The sequence below is a fragment of the Myotis myotis genome, unplaced genomic scaffold, assembly GCF_014108235.1.
Source record: "Myotis myotis isolate mMyoMyo1 unplaced genomic scaffold, mMyoMyo1.p scaffold_m19_p_24, whole genome shotgun sequence".
NCBI lineage: Eukaryota > Metazoa > Chordata > Mammalia > Chiroptera > Vespertilionidae > Myotis > Myotis myotis.
The window spans coordinates 5,756,022-5,777,748 of NW_023416329.1; the positions used below are offsets into that span (position 1 = coordinate 5,756,022).

The following is a 21,727-nucleotide window of genomic DNA, read 5'->3' on the forward strand; positions in this document are numbered from 1 at the left end:
TCCACAGTCTGTTCCATGCTTCCATGTCTCTGGGTCTTTTTGTTCATCAGTTTATTTTGTTCATTAGATTCCACATATGGGTGAGATCATGTGATACTCGTCTTTCTCTGACTGGCTTATTTCCCTTAGCATAACACTCTCCAGTCCCTCCATGCTTCTCAAAGGGTAAGAGGTCCTTCTTTTTTACCGCTGCATCGTATTCCACTGTGTAAATGTACCACTCATCTACTGATGGGCCCTTGGGCTGTGTCCAGGTCTCAGCTATTGTCAATTGTGCTGCTCTGAGCATAGGGCTGCATACATTCTTTCTGATTGGATTTCTTAAGCAGGGACTTCTGAATCCTGGGAGGATCTTGGGGGAGAGCAGGTGGCTCAGGAGGCTTTGTTCCCGTCCCAGCTACATCGCTTACTACCTGTGGCACCCGGGGCAACTTCCTGAGCCTCCGAGAGCCCCGGTGCCACCACCTGGAATAAGGGGACAGTATCTGCTCAGCTCACAGGGCTATCGGGGGCCGTGAATAAGGGCGTGAAGGCACCAGCCTTCAGTGCTCAGGGCACATGCTGGGTCTTCCCCCGGCCCCCACACCCCTCTTGCCTTTCCCACCGCTCACTCCTTCCTGGTTCCCGCTGCCCTTGGTCTCCTGCAGTCCCTTCCTCTGCTCTCCCCTTAAATGCTCTGTCCCCAGGCTCTGCCTCAGGGCCTGCTCCTGGCTCCCTGCTCGCCCGGCCGCCTCTGGTTCCCAGGACTCTTGTCCCTCACGATGCAGTGGCCCGGGCCGCTGTCCCTTTAGCCCAGACCTCTGGCCAGGGCCTCCCTAGCAGAGTGGTCTCCCTCTGCTGTCTTCCCTCTCCAGTTGCTACCCCACACTGGGCCAAGGTGATATTTTTTCTAAAAAGGAAATGTTACGCCCATTTTTTAAAAACACGCAGTCACCTCCTAACGCCTGAAAAGAAAGCCCCTCACTCGCTGGCCTGGCCGCTGACATGGGACCCCTCCCTGCATCCCCCCCTTCGCCAGGCCACGGGCGCTGAGCTGCGCCATGTCAGTCGTCACGGCATCATCACGCTGCTCAGCTTCAGGACCCCTCGGCAGGTGTCATGTGGGTCCTCTTCCAGAGAGGACAGGCTTGGGGGGGACATTTACCACGACACCGAAGACTGGGGAGCGGCAGTCCAGCTGCCGGAGCAGGCGAGGGTTGGGCTGAGTGGAGCTTGGCTCACTGGGCGGGCGGCCCTCCCAGCTCAGTCTGGCTATAGCTGAGTGACCCAGCTGCTTGCCATGCGGGGGCAGCACCGAGTGGGCGCCTCAAGGTCATACTAAAGGTTTTGGAAGGCAATGTCCCGGCTTCCCTCTCAAAAGCAGCAGTGTCCAATAGAAAAATAATGCAAGCCACAGATAGAATTTTACATTTTCAGGCGTCCACAGTCATAAAAGTAAGAAGAAACAGGTGAAGTTTATGTTAATAATAACATTTACTTTACCTAATATATCTAAAATATTATCATTCAACATAAAAATAATACAAAATTACTAATGAGATATTTACATTCTTTATATGGGTAATATATTTTATTATTGTTAGCATGCAGTAAAGCTAATGGTGTTTTGAGGAGTACATTTATTGACACCTTGCTAAATTAACTTACTAATTCTAGTAGCTCTTTAAAAAATTAGAGTCTCTTAGGCTTTCTAAGTCCACCAAAATTAGTTAGTCTTCTCTGGGTTTTTTTTTTTTACATGTTTATTATTTTATTTTCTTGTTTATCACATCCAGGACAATGTTCAATAACAATGGTGATATGACATGATGTTCTTGTGTTTTTGTTTTTTTCATTTTTATGGAATTCATTGGGGTGGCCGTGGTTAATGAAATTGTATAGGTGTCAGGTGTATAATTCTGCAGGCATCATCTGCATACTGCAATGTGTGTCCACCACCCAAGCCACGTCTCCTTCCGTCACCCTTATCCCCTTTACCCTCTCCTGCCTTCCTTCCCCCCCCTTCCCCCTGGCAATCACCGTCTGCTGTGTGTCTATGAGCTGTTGGTTTTTGCTTAATCCCTTCACTTTCTCACTCAGCCCCCTCCCCTCTGGCAGCCGGCAGTCTGTCCTCTGTATCTGTTTCCGTTAGTTTAGCTGCTTTGTTCATTAAGCATTCTTGTTTCTGATTTTAATGAATATTTCCTGACTTCATCACATGGAGGTAATTTCTTTCATTATTTTAATTTTAGTTGTGTTATTCCATTTCCTTTCGGTTTCAGTTGGTACAACCAGAATGTTTTCCGTGTAGGCGTGTGAATTAGGCCGATACAGAGGCATCTGGGATACATTTGGGTGGTTGTGACAATGGGTCACGTCTGACACTGCTGCGTTCGCTCTTCATCGTTGGCATGAACACCGTTGTCAGAGTCTCTCAATCCTGCATCTGTCACTTGATGCCCTCGGCTCTTCTGGAGCCTGCCCGCTGCAGCAGGTCTTGCCAGTCGCTCAGCAAGGCCGGGGGCCATGTGCCCGGGGGCTCTGGCAACGTCTGTCTAACGGCGCCTGCAACTCAGCGCTCATCACACGGCCTCTCACCCGTCCAGGCACTGAACCAGCTTTCTAGATGCTTAGCTGGAAATTGGCCTATTTTCTACAACTTCTAGTAATTTGTGTTTTGCTTGGTTTTTACCCATTTCCCCCAGGTTTTCAAGTTTCTTGCCACATCATTACTCTTTTTAAAAATCTGTGATCGCCTTTCTCTTCTGTCCAATCTTGTATATTTTTGCTCTTCTTATTCTTTCATTAGCCTCAGAGGGGCTTTTTCAGCACCAGATTTTGAATGTATTACTCTCTGGCCTTCATTTGCGTGGTTCTTTATAGTTTGCAAAGTCTCCATTGTCAGGAGCAGGAAGAGATTCACGGACATCCCGTGACTTGCCCAAGGCCCATGGCCTGTACGCAAGTGGCAGAGCTGGGCCTCAAGCCAGGCCCCAACCCAGGCCACCCCGAGGGCCCTGGGGCACCGACTGTGTTGGGGCGCACCACTGGGAGTGGCCACGCCTTGCTCTCCTGGCTGCTGATTCCTCTTACATCACCGGTCCCTTACCGGGTGCACAGCACTTCTCTCTGTGACGGCTGGAACGCTCCCGCAGGAAACGTGCCCTGGGACTGGGGGTCAGGGGAGCACTGACTTGGAGCCAGAAGGCCTGGCGTGAGTCCCAGCTTTGCTTCTGACTGTGTGAATCTGTGCCTCAGTTTCCCTCTCTGAGGTAAACGGTCCCTAGCAATAGTGTCCGCCTACCTTGCAGGGGTATAGCGATGATTACATGACTAGAGGCAGGTCCTTCCTGGAACCCCTGGTGGCTACATGTTTCAGCACGCAGGATTGTTAAGACTTTAGCGGTGCACATACTTCATCGTGTGACGCCTCTTTCTCCCACCCAGGTCTGGGCAACGTATGTTTTACAATCAAATATATTATGTTCCTGCCGTGGCATATGAATTTCACAATGAAAGGGACAAAGCCTTTAATAGCCTCTCCTATTGGTTCAGAGCAAGTTTTGCTACCAACGAATTTGCTGCCAATTTTTGAAAAGCCTAGCAGTGTTAGAACTTTTTAGATTTCAGGACTGAGGATAAGGGATTGCGGACCACATGGGTTAACCCTTAGGGGCAGTCCTGGCATGTGGTTAGCACCTGGCAAAATCAGTGGCTATGACGTCTCTAGCCCCAATGTCAGGCTCGGGTCGGCTCAAAGTGCTGTTTGCTGAATGCTTGTCGGCCTGTCCACCATGGGCCCCTGGGCAGCCCACCCCCAGGACCTCTGCCAGGTCCCACCTGCTGTTGTTTCCTGCTGGCTGGACACCAGCTCCCAGTGTCACAGATGCTGGTGCTGTGAGGAGGCAGAGGGCAGCCAGGAAGGGGAGGGATGAAACTCTACCCCACCCGCCTCCCCCAGACGGCCCCCAGGCGCTCATGGCTCCTGGCCCAGGCTCCATGCTGCCTCCCGGGGCTCAGTGTGCGGCTCACGTCGCAGCTTTCCCTGCCTGGCCCCTGTTGACACTGTGATTTGGGGCCCTGCCCAGGTTGGGGTGAAGTGTGTTATCCCAGGGCAGGTCTCTGCAGACAGCTCACCCTGCCAGGAATTCCTCAAGTGGGTCTTGGGGAGTGGAGCCCTCCCTGCCCAGGGGACAGCGCTCCCCACGCCTGGCAGGAAGCCCTGGTGCTTGTTTGCCGCCTGCCTGGCAGAGCTTTCTGCCTCCTTAGGAGACGCCGGCAGAGCTGCCCCTGCCTCTGGAGGCTCGAGTGAGCCACCCAAGCTGCCTCCCCGAGCCCTGTCTGCTGAGGGGGAAGCCCAGCAAGGAGGGGCGGGGGCCTACCTGGATGGCGATGGGGACCATCTTGTTGACCAGGTTCTTGTACAGCAAGCAGATGGGGGCGGCCAGGAACTGCAGCGTGCAGGGGTCTGTTTTGTTGGCATCGATGCCGTCCAGCAGCTCAAAGTCCACGATGAAGATGTTCCCTTGCTGCAGGAGCGAGAGGAAATGTGTCCACATCAGGGTTGGCCAGAGACTGCCCTGGAGTGAGGCCGGAGGGCGGGACGGCTGCTCCGGGGCCCTCGCTCAGCGGAGGGGTTTGTGGTTCCTCGTGCCCCAGCTCAGGGGCTGCCTCGCGCCAGGAGCTTCAGGCTGCAGAGGCTTCCTCACAAGGTGAGGGCGTGGCAGGGCCCGGCTGCAGTTGCTGTACTGAAGTCTCCTGCTCCTTAAGGAAGACGCGGAAAGGCCGCCCAGGGGGACAGTTTAATGAGAAGAAAGCAGACAGCGTTTAGATCAGTGGTTCTCAACCTGTGGGTCGCGACCCCTTTGGCGGTCGAACGACCCTTTCACAGGGGTCGCCCAAGACCATCCTGCATATCAGATACTTACATTACGATTCATAACTGTAGCAACATTACAGTTATGAAGTAGCAACAAAAATAATTTTATGGTTGGGTCACAACATGAGGAACTGTATTAAAGGGCCAGAAGGTTGAGAACCACTGGTTTAGATGAAATCGGTGAGTCCAATAGCAGAGTGTCCGTGCAGACACATAAAGTTCACAACCAGGCAAACTCCACTCAGGGTCACCCTCGGGGAGAGCAGGAGGTGTGCGTGGGGTCAAAACAGAGTGAGGTGCTGCCTGGGAGGCCCTTTGGGGGCGGGAGGCTCTGCAGGGGTGGGGTCTACAGAGGCAGGCAGGCATCTGCAGGGTCCAGACAGGGCCTTTGGCTGGGGATGCTCTCCCGGGGCCCGGAGGAGCTGCAGGGCGGGGGTCTGCAGGAGTGGTGGGCTCAGTGACCTGTCGGAGCTGGTGGCGCGGTGGGAAGGGCCACGTGGCGTGAGATCACTGACTGGCTACTCCTAATGGGCACCCTTCTCTGTAGTTACTCTGCTTCACTGCAGAACAAATGTGCCTGGGGCTTGGGAGGCAGAAAACTGCCCTTCCCAGACTACTCTCCCGTCCTCTAAGAGACACCCCCTCACCCCCAGTGTCCCAGCTTCCATTGCATGGGCGGGGCCAGTCAGGCCAGAACTTGGAGTTTGGGTAGAGGGCAAGCAGCTCTTCTTAAGCCTTCCATGTGTGTGTGTGTGCATGTGCGTGTGTTCATGTGTGTGTGTGCATGTGTGTGTGTGCATGTGTGTGTGCGTGTTTCAGGTGTACAGCATAGTGGTTAGACATTGGTATAACTTACGAAGTGATCCTGGGATAAGTCTAGAACCGCCTGACACCACAGTTATTACAATAGCATTGACGGCATTCCCTGTGCGGCACCTCACATCCCAGGACTGTCCTGTAAGGGCCTTCCTAGTTTCCAATGAGTGATGGAGTGGGCGGCAGGGGAAGGGGTCGGGTCAACAGGAGCTTAGGGAAGTGGGTGTGCACGACTCTGCCTGCAGAGGTCGCAGTGGCCACTGCACAGGCCTTCACGAACCCTGGCTGAGGGGCGCCCAGGACCCGAGAGCTCAGAGCCCGGCTACCATCCTCCTCCTCTGTGAACACGACGGGCCCCCTGCCGCGTGGCACCAGCAATGAGCTCTGAGCATCTGCTGTGAGGCATGCGGGGCAGGAGTGGGACAGGGTTGGGGGTCATACCCTTGGCCAACCAGGGCAGAGGGGTGTTCCAGGAGCGTGTGTGGCAGGGACCCCTGGAGAAGACGGTGGAGACAGGGGGGCTGGTGGGTCACAGGGCTGTCTGGGTCCCTGTGATGGGCTGGACAAGGTCTTTGAGAGCAGATGTGACCATCAGTGAGTACTACATAGGGCACGGCTGCCAATCAAATCATGAGAGGACCCAGGTTAGTTAATGTGATGGGAGCCAGGAGGCCTGGGAGCCAGGAGGCCTGGGGCTTGGGCCTGCGATGGGGCATTTCTCTGTTTTCCTGAGCCACCTCCTCTCTGGGCTTCGGTGGAATCCTGGAAGGCGAGGGAGCCAGCCCTGTCTCCCCGTTCTACATTCTAGGATCCCGCTGTGGACATGGGTGCTCTTGCCTGTCCCATGCCCCGTCCTCTCCGTTTGGTCGGCATCCTTGTCAGGGCCTTGGTGATGGCTTCAGGGGATTGAGAGTCGCGCTGTGGGCGACGGGGTGGCTTGTGTGGATGGCTCCAGTCAGTGGTGGCTGTGAGACGACTGCTCAGGACCAAACCACAGCCGAGTGTCCAGACCGTCGCTCACAGGAAAGATGACCATGTGACAAAGATGGGTACCACCCACCTGCCCCGGAGATGGCAGGGGCCCGGAGCAGAGGCTGTACCCTGGGGGGTGCCAGGTGCGCAGAAGGCTGCTCAGTGCCTCCCAGTTCTAGGATTCTCTGCCTTTCGAGGTCCTGAGATGCTCTGATGTGAAGTTTGAAACCTACAGCACTGACTCAAGTTAACACGCCCAGCAATTGATCTACAGGGGGAGCTGCTATGTGCTGCCTGCATGGGGAGTGGGTTGTTGTCAGCCGCCCATGTGACCAGGTGGGGTCCGGGGTCCGGGCAGGCTCAGGAAGTGGGGTGGCGGGGACTGCCTGCCCTGGGCGGGGGCCTTTCCTGGGGTGCATCTGGGAAGGCAGCCCTCCAGAGGCAGGTGGGTAGGGTGGGGCTGGCAGATCTGTCCACAGGTGGCGCTAACCATCCCTCTTTGCCTGGGGCCCCAAAGCGAGCTAAGCAAGCAAGATGGGTGACTGGACACAGCAGACCACGAGCCACCTGGGGACCAAGGGCCATTCCTGGGGCTCAGTCCCCAGCAAGGAAGGTGTTGAAGCCGAGTCGCACCAGACCCACCATGGAGGCCGAGACTATGTCTGTCTTGGAATGAAGAGGGTGGACCCTCAGGTAAAGGCTGGAACAAGGCTGGTGGGGGCGGAGCGGGGAGTGCAGGGGCGAGGGGAGGGCGGGAGGGGTGGGCCAAGGGGCAGAAGCAGATGACACCAACAGTTCCAATTAGAAAGTCAAAAAGTCCATGTTTTCTTCTTTGTTTTGTTCTACCGCAGGGTTGCTCCTTTACCAGGTTTCTCACCTTTGCAAGGTGGGTAACAGTGTGATGCCTGGCCCATTACGGGCCCAGGTCAGAGGGAGCTCTGAATTGTTGATATCGACATTGAAAATATTGACATTATGTTCCTAGACCCAAGCATCACGGAGCCACCTCCCGGTCAGTTCCTCGTCCTGCGTTGGACAAGGCAGACCCATGGATGCCCAGGGGGAGGAAGCAGCTGCCGGGGCAGCTCTCACCCTTGGCCCAGCAGAGGGGCCTCAAGGTGAAAGCCTCAGGCCATCAGGGCTGGCCAACAGGAAGTGGGTTCTGTTGGGGCAGTGTGACCGGGCCATCTAAGCTGGGCCTCCGGCCTGGACACTGTCTGCAGCCAACTAGGTCCTACCTCGACCTCCTGCTCCAAGGTGAGCTGCCGCTCCAGGCTGCACTCCACCATCTCCGTGGTCACCGGGAGCTTCTCGGGCAACTCGGTGCAGCGCTGGATCAACACGGGGTTGCAGCCGTTCAGGAACTGGTAGCCGAACATGAGGTCTTCCTGCCAGTGATTCATGACCCGCTCTGCGGAGGAGAGAAGCGAATCGTGGCACCGCCTGAGATCTCAGGGGGGCAGCTGGGCTCTGCCGGGTCCCCTCTCCCAGGCACTAGAGAGCTGGCTGACCCCGGGCTCCGCCTCCCCACCCCCTGCCCATCACTGGGTCAGGCCGTGACACCTCCTGCCCTCCCTGAGCTGGCCCTTAGAAGTTTCCTGGGCACCCTTTTCTCAAGTACAAAAATAAAAATAGGATAATGGGATTGCAGTAACCTGAAAACTGCACAGCAGGGAAACAGCAGTGTGTAAGGCAGGCTACAGAATGGGAGGAAGTGTTTGCAAAGCATATATATATCTGATGAGGGGTTAACATACAAGATACATAAGGGATTCCTACAACTCAACAAAAGAAAACGAATAGCTCAATTAAAAAATGGGCAAAGGACTTGAACAGACATTTCTCCAAAGAAGATATACAAATGGCTAGCAGGTGTATGAAGAAATGCTCAGTGACTGGGCCCATCAGGGAATCAAAACCACCTCACACCTGTCAGATGTCTTACACAAAACGAAGCTAAACGAAAGACAACAGTGAGAATGTGGAAACTGGAAGCTCGCGCACTGTTGGTGGGAATACGGAAGGTGCAGCGCCAGGGAACATAGCCCAGTGCAGGTGGCGGCCTGGGCGAGGGCAGGCCTGGGCAGCCGGGCCTGGCAGGCCAGCCTTGCTGGAGCAGGACGGGAGGCCCTTCCCGTTGCCAGGCAGCCTCCCCAGCACCACCAGAGCCCCACAGGCACACTCACCAGAAATAGTGTTGCTGATCTTGACGAAGATTTTTTCGAAGTCGGCGAAGTCACTCCAGGACGACTGGAACATGTGCATGAAGCGGTTGATGAAGAGGTTCTCCATCCTGCACGCAGGGCACAGCGTCACCGTGGGGGCTGCGGCCTCCCCGCACAGCCCTCACCTCCGGCCGACGGAGCCTCTAGATCCCGCCTGCGCAGCGGGGACTCGCGCCCAGGGCAGCTCCTGCGGAGAGCTCCTTGCAGAAGCAGGACTGAAGCTGGCGCCCGTGTCCCCCATGCTCTCCCCCCTGCACCTCCCGGGTGAGAACTTGGCTGCCTGCCATGGAGGACAGCGTGCGGTGCCTCCAATCCTGTGCGTGCATGCTTCTGTCCACGCATGCATGCCTCCGTCTGCGCTCATGCCTTCATTCATGCTCAGTGCAAGCTTCCAGGGACAGAGGCCAAATTGCCTATGCAGCTGCTCTACCGAGTCTCCTGGATTTTGGGGGGGTTAGCGGTTCAGTTGAGTTTAACCCTTGTTTACTTTCTACTGAACCCTGGCTCTGTGCCTGGTGCTAAGGAGGACAGTCTCGCAGTGCTCATTACACAGGATAGAAAATAACCCGGGACGGGCGCTTGATGAGTTACAAGTGCAGGCTGTGGGCAATACGGAGGGAGCTCTGAGCCATCCTAGGGCTCCTGGAAGAGGCAGGTTTGGGATGGGCCTGGGAAAGGTGGAGAGGCAGGGCAGGGTTTCCCAGGCTTCCCCGCAGAAGCCAAGCAAGGCACAGGTGTGGGGGATCTGCCCGGTGCTCACGGTGACACACTATGCCTCAGTTTCTCTCTCTGACACACGCATGGCTGAGAGTAACAAGCTGGTACCCGGTCCTCCCTCTGGCAGTGCTTGCTGCCTGTTCCTCCAGTGTTCAGCCTCCTCACGAGCTCGGTCTTTTGTGCGTCCTGACACAAGCAAGGGCCTTTGCACGTGGGGCTTGCCCTGCAACACCCTGCGTGCCTCTTTCCGCTCCTGAGCGTATGGGGTGAGTATACCCTGAAGGCTCCCTCAGCGTGCCCCCACTCCTCCTTCAATTTCACGGAAGCTGCCCCTTCTGCAAACCAGGTTGGCCCTGTGATGCTCTGGGCAGCACTGAAGGAGTTTACATGCACACGCACCTGCTGCCTTAGCTACAAGGCGGGTCTGCATTGCTCAGCACCGAGCCCGGGCCCTGGCACCAGAGAGGCCCAGGCAGCATTGAGCATGGTCGGAGGGGGTGGCAGAGGCTGGGGCCATGGGACCATGCCAGAGGTGCTCCTCCAGTGGGATCCCCTTCCCACTCCAACCCAGCAGAGCCAAGCAGAGCCAGCAACCTCCCCACGGAAGCAGCCTGGCGAGGGCCCAGCACCCCCCAGGACTGTCTCCCAGGGCGGCGGGCTGTCTTTGTCTGAGCATCATCAGGGGAAGGTGTGAGAGTCCCGAGGCCTCCTCGGGCTCTCCCTGGCCAGCGGAAGGAAAGGACTGAAGTTTGCGTGTTGGCTCAGAGTGAATCTGGCTTGCAGACTCCGGTTTAGCAAATGCCTTTCTCTGGATGGACTGTCCTGGAAGAGAGGCCTGGGGCCACAAGGCTGGTGACCTCTGTGAGCCTCCATCCTCCTCAAGCTGCCTGCGGGTTATTGTGATGCTGTGATGCCCAGAGGTGCTGGGGCACAGCAGGGCAGTGGCGGCCACACACAGTAGGCTTAGCATCTCAAAGCTAGGGAATAAGGCTGGCAGCATCCTTCAGTCCATGGCCGGAATCATCACGTTTATCCCAGCCCCTCATAGGGCAGGAAGAGCTCTGAACCCATGTTTGTCCTACACCCTTTCTTGTCCTACACCCATTTGTCCTACACCCTTTCTTGTCCTACAACCATTTGTCCTACACCCTTTCTTGTCCTACACCCATTTGTCCTACACCCATGCTTGTCCTACACCCATTTGTCCTACACTCATATTTGTCCTACACCCATTTGTCCTACACTCATGTTTGTCCTACACCCTTTCTTGTCCTACACCCATTTGTCCTACACCCATGCTTGTCCTATACCCATGCTTGTCCTACACTCATGTTTGTCCTACACCCATTTGTCCTACACCCATGCTTGTCCTACACCCTTTCTTGTCCTACACCCATGCTTGTCCTACACCCTTTCTTGTCCTACACCCATGCTTGTCCTACACCCATTTGTCCTACACTCATGTTTGTCCTACACCCATTTGTCCTACACTCATGTTTGTCCTACACCCATTTGTCCTACACCCATGCTTGTCCTACACCCATGCTTGTCCTACACCCATGCTCGTCCTACACCCATGCTGTCCTACACCCATGCTGTCCTACACCCATGCTTGTCCTACACCCTTTCTTGTCCTACACCCATGCTTGTCCTACACCCATTTGTCCTACACTCATGTTTGTCCTACACCCATTTGTCCTACACCCATGTTTGTCCTACACCCATTTGTCCTACACCCATGCTTGTCCTACACCCTTTCTTGTCCTACACCCATGCTTGTCCTACACCCATTTGTCCTACACTCATGTTTGTCCTACACCCATTTGTCCTACACTCATGTTTGTCCTACACCCATTTGTCCTACACCCATTTGTCCTACACCCATGCTTGTCCTACACCCATGCTGTCCTACACCCATGCTGTCCTACACCCATGCTGTCCTACACCCATGCTTGTCCTACACCCTTTCTTGTCCTACACCCATGCTTGTCCTACACCCTTTCTTGTCCTACACCCATGTTTGTCCTACACCCATGCTTGTCCTACACCCTTTCTTGTCCTACACCCATGTTTGTCCTACACCCATGCTGTCCTACACCCATGCTTGTCCTACACCCATGCTGTCCTACACCCATGCTTGTCCTACACCCATGCTGTCCTACACCCATGCTGTCCTACACCCATGCTCATCCTACACCCATGCTGTCCTACACCCTTTCTTGTCCTACACCCATGCTTGTCCTACACCCATGTTTGTCCTACACCCATGCTTGTCCTACACCCTTTCTTGTCCTACACCCATGTTTGTCCTACACCCATGCTGTCCTACACCCATGCTTGTCCTACACCCATGCTGTCCTACACCCATGCTTGTCCTACACCCATGCTGTCCTACACCCATGCTGTCCTACACCCATGCTGTCCTACACCCATGCTCATCCTACACCCATGCTGTCCTACACCCATGCTCATCCTACACCCATGCTCATCCTACACCCATGCTGTCCTACACCCATGCTGTCCTACACCCATGCTGTCCTACACCCACGCTCATCCTACACCAATGCTGTCCTACACCCATGCTGTCCTACACCCATGCTCATCCTACACCCATGCTGTCCTACACCCATGCTGTCCTACACCCATGCTGTCCTACACCCACGCTCATCCTACACCCATGCTTGTCCTACACCCATGCTTGTCCTACACCCATGCTGTCCTACACCCATGCTGTCCTACACCCATGCTGTCCTACACCCATGCTTGTCCTACACCCATGCTGTCCTACACCCATGCTCATCCTACACCCATGCTGTCCTACACCCATGCTGTCCTACACCCATGCTCATCCTACACCCATGCTGTCCTACACCCATGCTCATCCTACACCCATGCTGTCCTACACCCATGCTCATCCTACACCCATGCTTGTCCTACACCCATGCTTGTCCTACACCCATGCTTGTCCTACACCCATGCTTGTCCTACACCCATGCTTGTCCTACACCCATGCTTGTCCTACACCCATGCTTGTCCTACACCCATGCTTGTCCTACACCCATGCTTGTCCTACACCCATGCTGTCCTACACCCATGCTCATCCTACACCCATGCTGTCCTACACCCATGCTGTCCTACACCCACGCTCATCCTACACCCATGCTGTCCTACACCCATGCTCATCCTACACCCATGCTGTCCTACACCCACGCTCATCCTACACCCATGCTCATCCTACACCCATGCTGTCCTACACCCATGCTCATCCTACACCCATGCTGTCCTACACCCATGCTCATCCTACACCCATGCTCATCCTACACCCATGCTGTCCTACACCCATGCTCATCCTTCACCCATGCTCATCCTACACCCATGCTGTCCTACACCCATGCTGTCCTACACCCATGCTGTCCTACACCCATGCTGTCCTACACCCATGCTCATCCTACACCCATGCTCATCCTACACCCATGCTGTCCTACACCCTTTCTTGTCCTACACCCATGCTTGTCCTACACCCATGTTTGTCCTACACCCATGCTTGTCCTACACCCTTTCTTGTCCTACACCCATGTTTGTCCTACACCCATGCTGTCCTACACCCATGCTTGTCCTACACCCATGCTGTCCTACACCCATGCTCATCCTACACCCATGCTGTCCTACACCCATGCTCATCCTACACCCATGCTCATCCTACACCCATGCTGTCCTACACCCATGCTGTCCTACACCCATGCTGTCCTACACCCATGCTGTCCTACACCCACGCTCATCCTACACCCATGCTGTCCTACACCCATGCTGTCCTACACCCATGCTCATCCTACACCCATGCTGTCCTACACCCATGCTGTCCTACACCCACGCTCATCCTACACCCATGCTTGTCCTACACCCATGCTGTCCTACACCCACGCTCATCCTACACCCATGCTGTCCTACACCCATGCTGTCCTACACCCATGCTCATCCTACACCCATGCTGTCCTACACCCATGCTGTCCTACACCCAGGCTGTCCTACACCCATGCTTGTCCTACACCCATGCTGTCCTACACCCATGCTTGTCCTACACCCATGCTGTCCTACACCCATGCTGTCCTACACCCATGCTGTCCTACACCCATGCTGTCCTACACCCATGCTCATCCTACACCCATGCTTGTCCTACACCCTTTCTTGTCTGACACCCATACTTGTTGCAGCCTCCACGCCAGTAGGCAGGCTGCTGAGGCCCAAGAAGGCCTTAGCGCTCCCCTCACCACCTTCTTCTAGCTTCCCTGTTAGTAAATCTCTGGGTACAGAAGCTAGAGGAACAAATCTCCCTTGGCATCCAGTGTCAGTCTGAGTGTGGAAAGGGCATGTTTCTGGGAAGGAGAGGCCTGTCCAAGTCCCTACAGTCCCCACTGCCCTGAGGTTGGCCTAGTGACAGATGGTGCCCGGAAAGAGGTGCTGGACACTGCACCCTGTGGGGAACCGGGGGTGAGTCACAGTCCACAGTCCCGCCGCTCCCCCTGGGAGTGGTCACAGTCTGTCCAGCTGGGCTCTGAACTGGGACCAGGGTGGGTGTGCCCGTGCTCAGCGGAAGCTTCAGATCCAGGAAGAAGGGGAGTTAGGAGGAAAACATTTGCATGGCCTCAGGAGATAAATATTTCTATGTACTTACAGACAACTTGATACAACGGACTTAAAGATCTGTTATTGCGAAAAGAGGAAGCTGCGCCAAGAGAGGGCACCCAGCTTGTTCGAGGCCACACAGCCAGGTCACAGCATGGCCAGGTAATGCACAGCCAAGTGGATACCTACACCGAGCTGCTGGCCGGGCCTGGGCAGGCAGGAGCTCTTATTTCCTCTGCTCCCCCTGCTCCTTCCCTTCTAACAGCTTCTTCATTTTCCATTTCGGTTTTGCTGTTTGGGGGTAGGGGGCGGGGGAGGGGGCAGGGCAGGGCGTAAAGCTTACTGAGGAAGGCTGGCCTTGACCCAGGCAGAGCAGGTGGCTCGGAGGAAACGGGTCATTGCAGTTACTCAGAAGCGCGGTGGAAACCGGCTGCCCAGAGGCAGAGGCCCAATGTGGAAAGCCGTTTTGGTGACCTCAGCCACGAGTTCCAATTCTGCATAGTCAGGACTGCGCTTAGCCGTGGGCAGAATGACACAGCTGTGGCATAAGCCTCAGGGCACAGAGCAGGCCCTGGGTCTGTGGATTCTACCAGGAACCTTCAGGGCAGAGTAGGCTGCCAGGCACGGGTTTGGTGCCCTTTCCCCATCAGACCATTAGGGGGTTTAACCACATGATCTTGGGGCCCCCCACCCGTGTGCTGGGGTCTGGACAAAAGAACCCTGGATGGAACCCCAAGCTGGGCTCCCCATCCCAGAGCACCAGAACTGAGAACAGTGCCCACATAACATCTGGCTGAGGAAAGCAGCAGGGTTGCTGTCTGCTAGAGAGAGATAGCTGGAAATTCAGATACCCTCTTAAAGGGCCAACACAAAATTTCATGAGCAGCCACTCACCTGCCTTTCCAGGAAGGTGAATGGGGTCTGGGTGAGGGAGAAGGTGTCCCTCCAAGGAGCTACCCATCCAATCTCATCGGATGGGAAACGCATAGTGGGTAGGGGTCCGAACACCCTCATCCTGGCACAAGGCTGGCCCGTGCTCCCAAACTCAGTCACCTTCCTGCACTGCCCTGTTCTGCTGGGAAGGAAGCTCTCTTTCTCCATTTCCCTTAAAGAGGACACTCCCTTATCAGCCTGCTAGCCGCCTGCAATCATGCTTCAGGCCGCAAACAGTGAGCAGTGAGTAAACACGTAAAATGCTCCTCCTTCGATGCCATCGAGAAATTTCACAACTCACCTGTTTTTGTGAGCAAGCCCAGCCACGCCCGGACTTTGCATATGGTACTCTCTGCCCCAGCATCCTTGCCCCACTTCTCTGTCTGCTTGGCCAGGAGCAAGGCCAGGCCAGATGCCCTGCTGTGAGCCTTCCTGGGCCCCATAGTGAGATAACACCAGAGAGGGTGAGGACAAAGGACCCAAACAGACACTTCTCCAAAGTGGACATACAGGTGGCCAAGAGACATATGAGAAAATGCTCAAAGTCACTGATCATGAGGCAGATGCAAATTAAAACGACAATGAGGTATCACCTCACATCTGTCAGAATGGCTGCCATCAACAAATCAACCAATGACAAGTGCTGGTGTGGATGTGGAGAAAAGGGAACCCTAGTACACTGCTGGTGGGAATGCAGACCGGTGGAGCCATTATGGAAAACAGTATGGAATTTCCTCAAGAAATTAAATATGGAACTGCCATTTGACCCAGTGACCCCACTTCTAGGAATATATCCTAAGAAACCCGAAACACCAATCAGAAAGGACATATGCATCTCTAAGCAGCACAATTTACAATAGCTAAGATCTGGAAACAGCCCAAGTGCCCATCAGTAGATGAGTGGATAAAAAGCTGTGGTACATTTACACCATGGAATACTATGCAGCAGTAAAAAAGAAGGATCTCTTATCCTTTGAGACTGCATGGAGGGACCTGGAGAGTATTATGCCAGGTGAAATAAGCCCGTCAGAGAAAGACAAGCATCACATGATCTCACTCACATGTGGAATAAACTGACAAACAAAATAGACCCAGAGACACAGAAGCATGGAACAAAGTGTCGAATCTCAGAGGGAAAGCAGGGTGAGTGGGTGGGTGGGTGGGAAGAGATCAACCAAAGAATTGGTCTGCACATATGCATAACTTCACAACAATGTGGTGAAGGCCAAGGGTGGGGAGGAGGGGCGGATTATAAGGGGTCAATGGGGGGAAAAAGAGGACATATGTAATACTTTCAACAATAAAGATTAACAAAATAAATAAAAAAAGAAATGCAGAAACTGTATTATTTTCTGCAATAAAATAAAATATTTAATAAAGTGTAAACAGAAAATTTAAAAGTAACTCCAGGGAGTGGGGCATGGTGGCCGCTCTCATGGCAGAGCCCTGCCCCCTAGGGGAGAGCCTGGAGCTGGCTGTGGAGAGGATGAGACATGGGAGGGGCCGGGCATTCCAATCAAAGAACCCGCTCTGGGCTGAAACAGCTTTGTTTGGTGTCGGGAGTCTTCTGGTTGTAACTTTTCATACAGGGTGCCCTGTGACTGTGCGTCGTGAACCCACTCTATGACCAAGACCCCAGCAAAGGCATTGGGAAGAGATGCCGGGCTGAGCTGCTCCCTAACCCCCTGCAGCCCTGGCCACGGAGGAGCTGCCCGATGTCCGGGAGCCCGCCCACACTTACGCTTTCGAGTAGTTCAGAACGAAGTCCACGCCTTTCTCACTATCAAACTGGATGTCACGAGGCAAATCCCTGTGGCACTTGGCGTCGATACTCAAGGGGAACCCAGGGTTCCATTCCATCCACCTGACAGGCGAAAGGAGAAGAGCGCAGAGTAAGCGCCTCAGCATGAGACTGCCCCTGTGCCTGAGCACGTGCCCACCCCAGGCCAACACATGACAGCTGCTGTGCGTCCAGCAAGGCACTGCACCCCTCCCCCGGTCCCCCGCAGCCACTGTGCTGAGCATCACCCGGGAGGCCTGAGGCCCTGAACCTGAGACTGCGCTTACAGCCAGGGGCAGCGAATGGTAGGCCTGCACACTGTGTAAAGGGGTTGAAAGAAAACATCAGAAGAGGGGGCACTGGGCAGCGAGGCCTCCCAGTGCTCTCCCTGGCACAGAGCGGCCTTGGTGGGCACCTGTGGCTGCCCTGCCAGGCCTGACCTGGGCGTCCACGGTCCCACCAGCGGCTCAGTGCACCCTGAACTGCGTGCGGTGGTCACAGTGGTGAAGGTTGCGTGGTAGGTAGGTAGGTTCGGCGGCGGTGGGTGGCTAGGTGAGCCTGCTGCCCCCACGGGCACAGAGAGCTGCCATAGCAGGTGCAGGGATTTTATAATCAAAGCAGGTCCCCTACAACAGGCCATGCACCTTCCCAGCCAACGTTCTCAGATCCTGGTGCCCTTGAAACTTACCCCGCAGCACTGGACGTTTGTGTGGTTTTTTTGAACTTTGACTTTTCTTCTTGTTTATAGAGAAAAACAAAACCTAACAAACAAACCCTATAGTTTCCTCAGGGCAGGGAGCATGATCTTATAGTTATTTAAACGCCCAAATCTACATCCTGAGATTCCAGCTCTTCGATTCACATCCCTAATTCTCCTTCCTTTTACATCTCTCTTATGAGAGGAAAGTAAAACTTGAGATTTTGGTTATTAAATTCTGAGTCCTTTTCACCGGCACAAAAACCTCTCCTATTTCTCATGGTGGTGCTGGCCCGGAAGCCTCTCAGAGTCACAGGTACAGAAAGGGCATGTGCTTGCCCTACACCCACCTGTGGTCCCTCTTAGAGCAAACATGTCACAGAGCATGTTCTGTTTTCTGAATAAGTGCTGGCAGAAAAAGGCTACCTAGATATATACTGATTATTTTTCAAAGTGTTGGAGAAAAGAATGTGTGTGTGTGTGTGTGTGTGTGTGTGTGTGTGTGTGAGAGAGAGAGAGAGAGAGAGAGAGAGAGAGAGAGAGAGAGAGAGAGAGATGGGGGTTGAGAAGGGAGGAGGGAGGATGAAGGGAGAGAGACAAGAGACAGATGCTCCCACAAGCTCACAAGCTTCTGGAAGAAGGGCAGGAGAGTAGGTGGGTGTGGGGCAAGTACATAGCCATTCAGAGGAAATTCATCGAACAAGTTCAGCCAGACAAAATGAAATTAGAATGAACCAAGAAGTTCCTAAATATAGTGAGAGTATTCATCTGAAAACAAGAACAAGTCTAATCTTAAACAAACAAGCAAATAAATAAACAAAAATATCAAAGGTATTTTATCAAAAATCAAGATCCAGAGAGAATGTTCATCATTACTACTATTACTTGTTTTGGGGAATTTCAGCCACACAATGAGAACAATGTATCAGTGGTGTAAATCATTCTATATAATAAAATGCTAATATGCAAATTGAATGAATGGCGGAATGACTGGTGGCTATGATGTGCACTGACTACCAGGGGACAGACGCTCAATGCAGGAGCTGCCCCTGGTGGTCAGTGTGCTCCCACAGGGGGAGTGCTGCTCAGCCAGAAGCCAGGCTCATGACTGGCAAGCACAGTGGCAGTGGCAGGAGCCTCTCCCACCTCCGTGGCAGCTCTAAAGTTGTCTGACTGATGACTTAGGCCTGCTCCCCATGGGTGTCAGTCAGACATCCCCTGAGGTCTCCCGGACTGCGAGAGGGCACAGGCCAGGCTGAGGGACCGCACTCCCAGTGCACGATTTTGTGCACCAGGCCTCTAGTGGAAAATAAAAGACAAAATTATCATCACTTGAGTAATATGATCAAACAACTAGGTAACTAAAGAGACTCATTAAAATGATGACTGCCAATAGAAGAGTTTAGTAAGGTGTCAATACAAGGTAAACATTTAAAAATGAGTAATTTATCTTTATGCAGCAATACTTATTTACAAACAGAAAAACACCGCACTCAGAACTGTGCAAGCTATAGTTTCCCGGCTACAAAGTAACTTGAAAGGAGAAAGAACCGCATGAAGAAAACTGGAAATTCTGTTGAAGGACATCACAGGAGATCTCGACGGGTGGAAGGACACACTGGGTCCTAGGCGGACAGATGGACTGTCACTAAAATGCCAGCACATGACAATCTACGTGTAACCCAGAACAGTTCCCATCATGAGAATCTTTTAAAAAATGGTGAAATAACAAAGCAGTTAGTAACATATATTAGAAAGATATGAAAATAAAAAATGCTGGGCTGTGGCATAAAAAAATAAAGTAACACACAAAGTCCAGAAGCAGACCCAAGAAAATATGTGACTATAATACCGATGTAGCTAATACTTACTGTGTGCTTTCTATGCGCCAAATACCATTTCTATATGTTTTCGTGGTTTAACCTATTTAATTCTCTCACAAACCCTGTGAGGCAGGACTATTATTTCGTCCATTTCACAGACCGTGGGGGTTGAGGCACAGAGAGATTCAACAACTTCCATAGGCCACGAGGTCAGTGGCTACAAGTGGGGCAGAGCCCAGGAACTGGCTACGTGGGTGTGGCCCAGGGCGGTAGGGAGGGATTATTAGGTAATAAATGAGACCGAGACCTTTGGCCCCTACTTCACACCATATGTACAAATACATGGCAGATGAAATAAAGGCCTACAGTTTAAAAAATAACAACAAAATTATAAAAGTAATAGACAAAAATCTAGTATGTATGTAACTTTGGGGTGGGAGGGCCTTCTTAAGCAAGGCAAGAAACCCAACAGTTATAAAGGAGAAACAATATGCGTAGCTTAGAAAAGAAAGAAATAAAATCCCCGAGAGGAAAGCCATGGAAGACGAATGATAACGCTGTGCACAGGCCAGAGGGAAGCCACGCCCCATTCCCTAGGCAGTGCCCAGCGGAGGCGAGGCCGAGAGCCCCAGCTCCCCTTGCAGGGGAAGCAGTGGGTCTCAGGGAGTTGCAGATCGTCAAAATGTAAAAGACCAACGTCACCAACTTTTGGCAAAAGTATGGGTAACAGCATAGTTTCATAGACAACTGGTGGGACTGAAAATTATTATACAATTTTGGAACATGATTTTTGTATTTCTTTTTTAAAAAGATTTTAAAATTAATTTTTAGAGGGAGAGGGAGGGAGGGAGGAGAGAGGGAGAGAGAGAAACTTTGATGTGAGAGAGAGACATCAATAGGCTGCCTCCTGCAGGCCCCTCACCAGGGTCAAGTCCACGACCCTGGCATGTGCCACCTTTCATTGCAAGGGAGACACTCAACCAACTGGGCCACACTGGCCAGGGCTGTCAGTATTTATTAAAATGAAAATTGCTTTGGATAGCGGACACACATGCAATCATGTATCATAGACATGTACACTTGAAACCTATATGATCCTGCTGACCAATGTCATCCAATGAATTTAATAAAAATAAATGTTAAAATGAAAGTGCTGATTCTGGCTACTCATGATGGCAGTGACAGCACCAGTGCCGGAAGCCAATTCCAGCATGTCATAATTTCAAGAGTTTCATCAAAAGGTTGATGGAACTTGGGGACTCAATAGGGTTGAGTCACACATGTAGTCACCTGTTGGGAATGGCTGAGGGCATTTCCCCAAACCTGAAAAGGGATGATTGCTTGGCTGCCAGACAGCTCAGGGCATCTTAATCTACATGTTATTGCCTCCTTCTGGCCAAACACCTGAACAGCTGTAGGCTAATTCCCTAATTCTGACAATGCTTGTGTATACCCTTTGAAGTGTATATCTCTGCCTCGCCTCAGGACAAATTGTGTTAATTAAAAGCATGGGGTCCTGAGACTAAGGAGATCTTAGTTTCCTTTAAACTAGGCTCCTCTGATGCCCAAATGCCTTTCAAAATTATATTTCGTCTCTGGACTGCTATTTAATCTACGCACAACCTTCTCCAGATTGCTGAACCCTTGTAGATGCTGGAACAAGAACCCTGGCACACCAGCAAATCCGGACGTTGGCACAAGTCTGCTTCTGGCAGCACCATTTGTGACACCAAAACAAGAGCAAATGTACACAGGGAAACAGGCTGGGTGCCTAACCATAGGGAGTGGCTGAATAAGTTATGATATATTCATATGAGGACAGACATATGTGGCTACTTAAGGAGGAAGAAAGCAATGAGACAATATCTCACACATTAGATTGACAAGAATGAAAATGTCTCAAGGTGCAAAGTGTGTCCAAGGTGTAGGGCAATGGTGACCCTCAGAAACAGCTGCTGTGGCGACAATTGGCAGGAACCCCTTAGAAAACAATTGGCAATATCTAGAGAACTTAAAATGTGGCCTACGACCCTGCAAGTCTACTTCTAGGAATGCTCCCTGGAGTCACTCTTCCATGAGAGCACTGGGAGATGATGAGGAAGCTCACTGAAGCATGGCTTGTAACAGCCAGAAAATAAGAGAGCCCACAAGTCCACAGCAGGAGATGGGGGAGCATGGCGGTGTATTCATAGGATGGCATACAGAAGCTACATAATGGGTGACGCCTGACTGTGTCAACTGGTTGCTCTTAAACATAGAATGATGAGTGAAATAAGGTAAGGC

General features: G+C 52.9%; 1 protein-coding gene across 1 annotated transcript in view; it reads right to left on the reverse strand.

Moving 5' to 3' along the window:
* The window catches only part of ALOX5 (arachidonate 5-lipoxygenase), a 45,798-nt gene that overhangs the window by 7,373 nt on the left and 16,698 nt on the right, over positions 1 to 21,727 (reverse strand). The window contains exons 4-7 of the mRNA XM_036355968.1: positions 16,886 to 17,008; positions 8,833 to 8,939; positions 7,885 to 8,057; positions 4,362 to 4,508 (exon numbers count right to left, since the gene is read on the reverse strand). Coding sequence (XP_036211861.1) covers positions 4,362 to 4,508; positions 7,885 to 8,057; positions 8,833 to 8,939; positions 16,886 to 17,008 — 550 coding nt within the window. The remainder of the gene's footprint in view (positions 1 to 4,361; positions 4,509 to 7,884; positions 8,058 to 8,832; positions 8,940 to 16,885; positions 17,009 to 21,727) is intronic.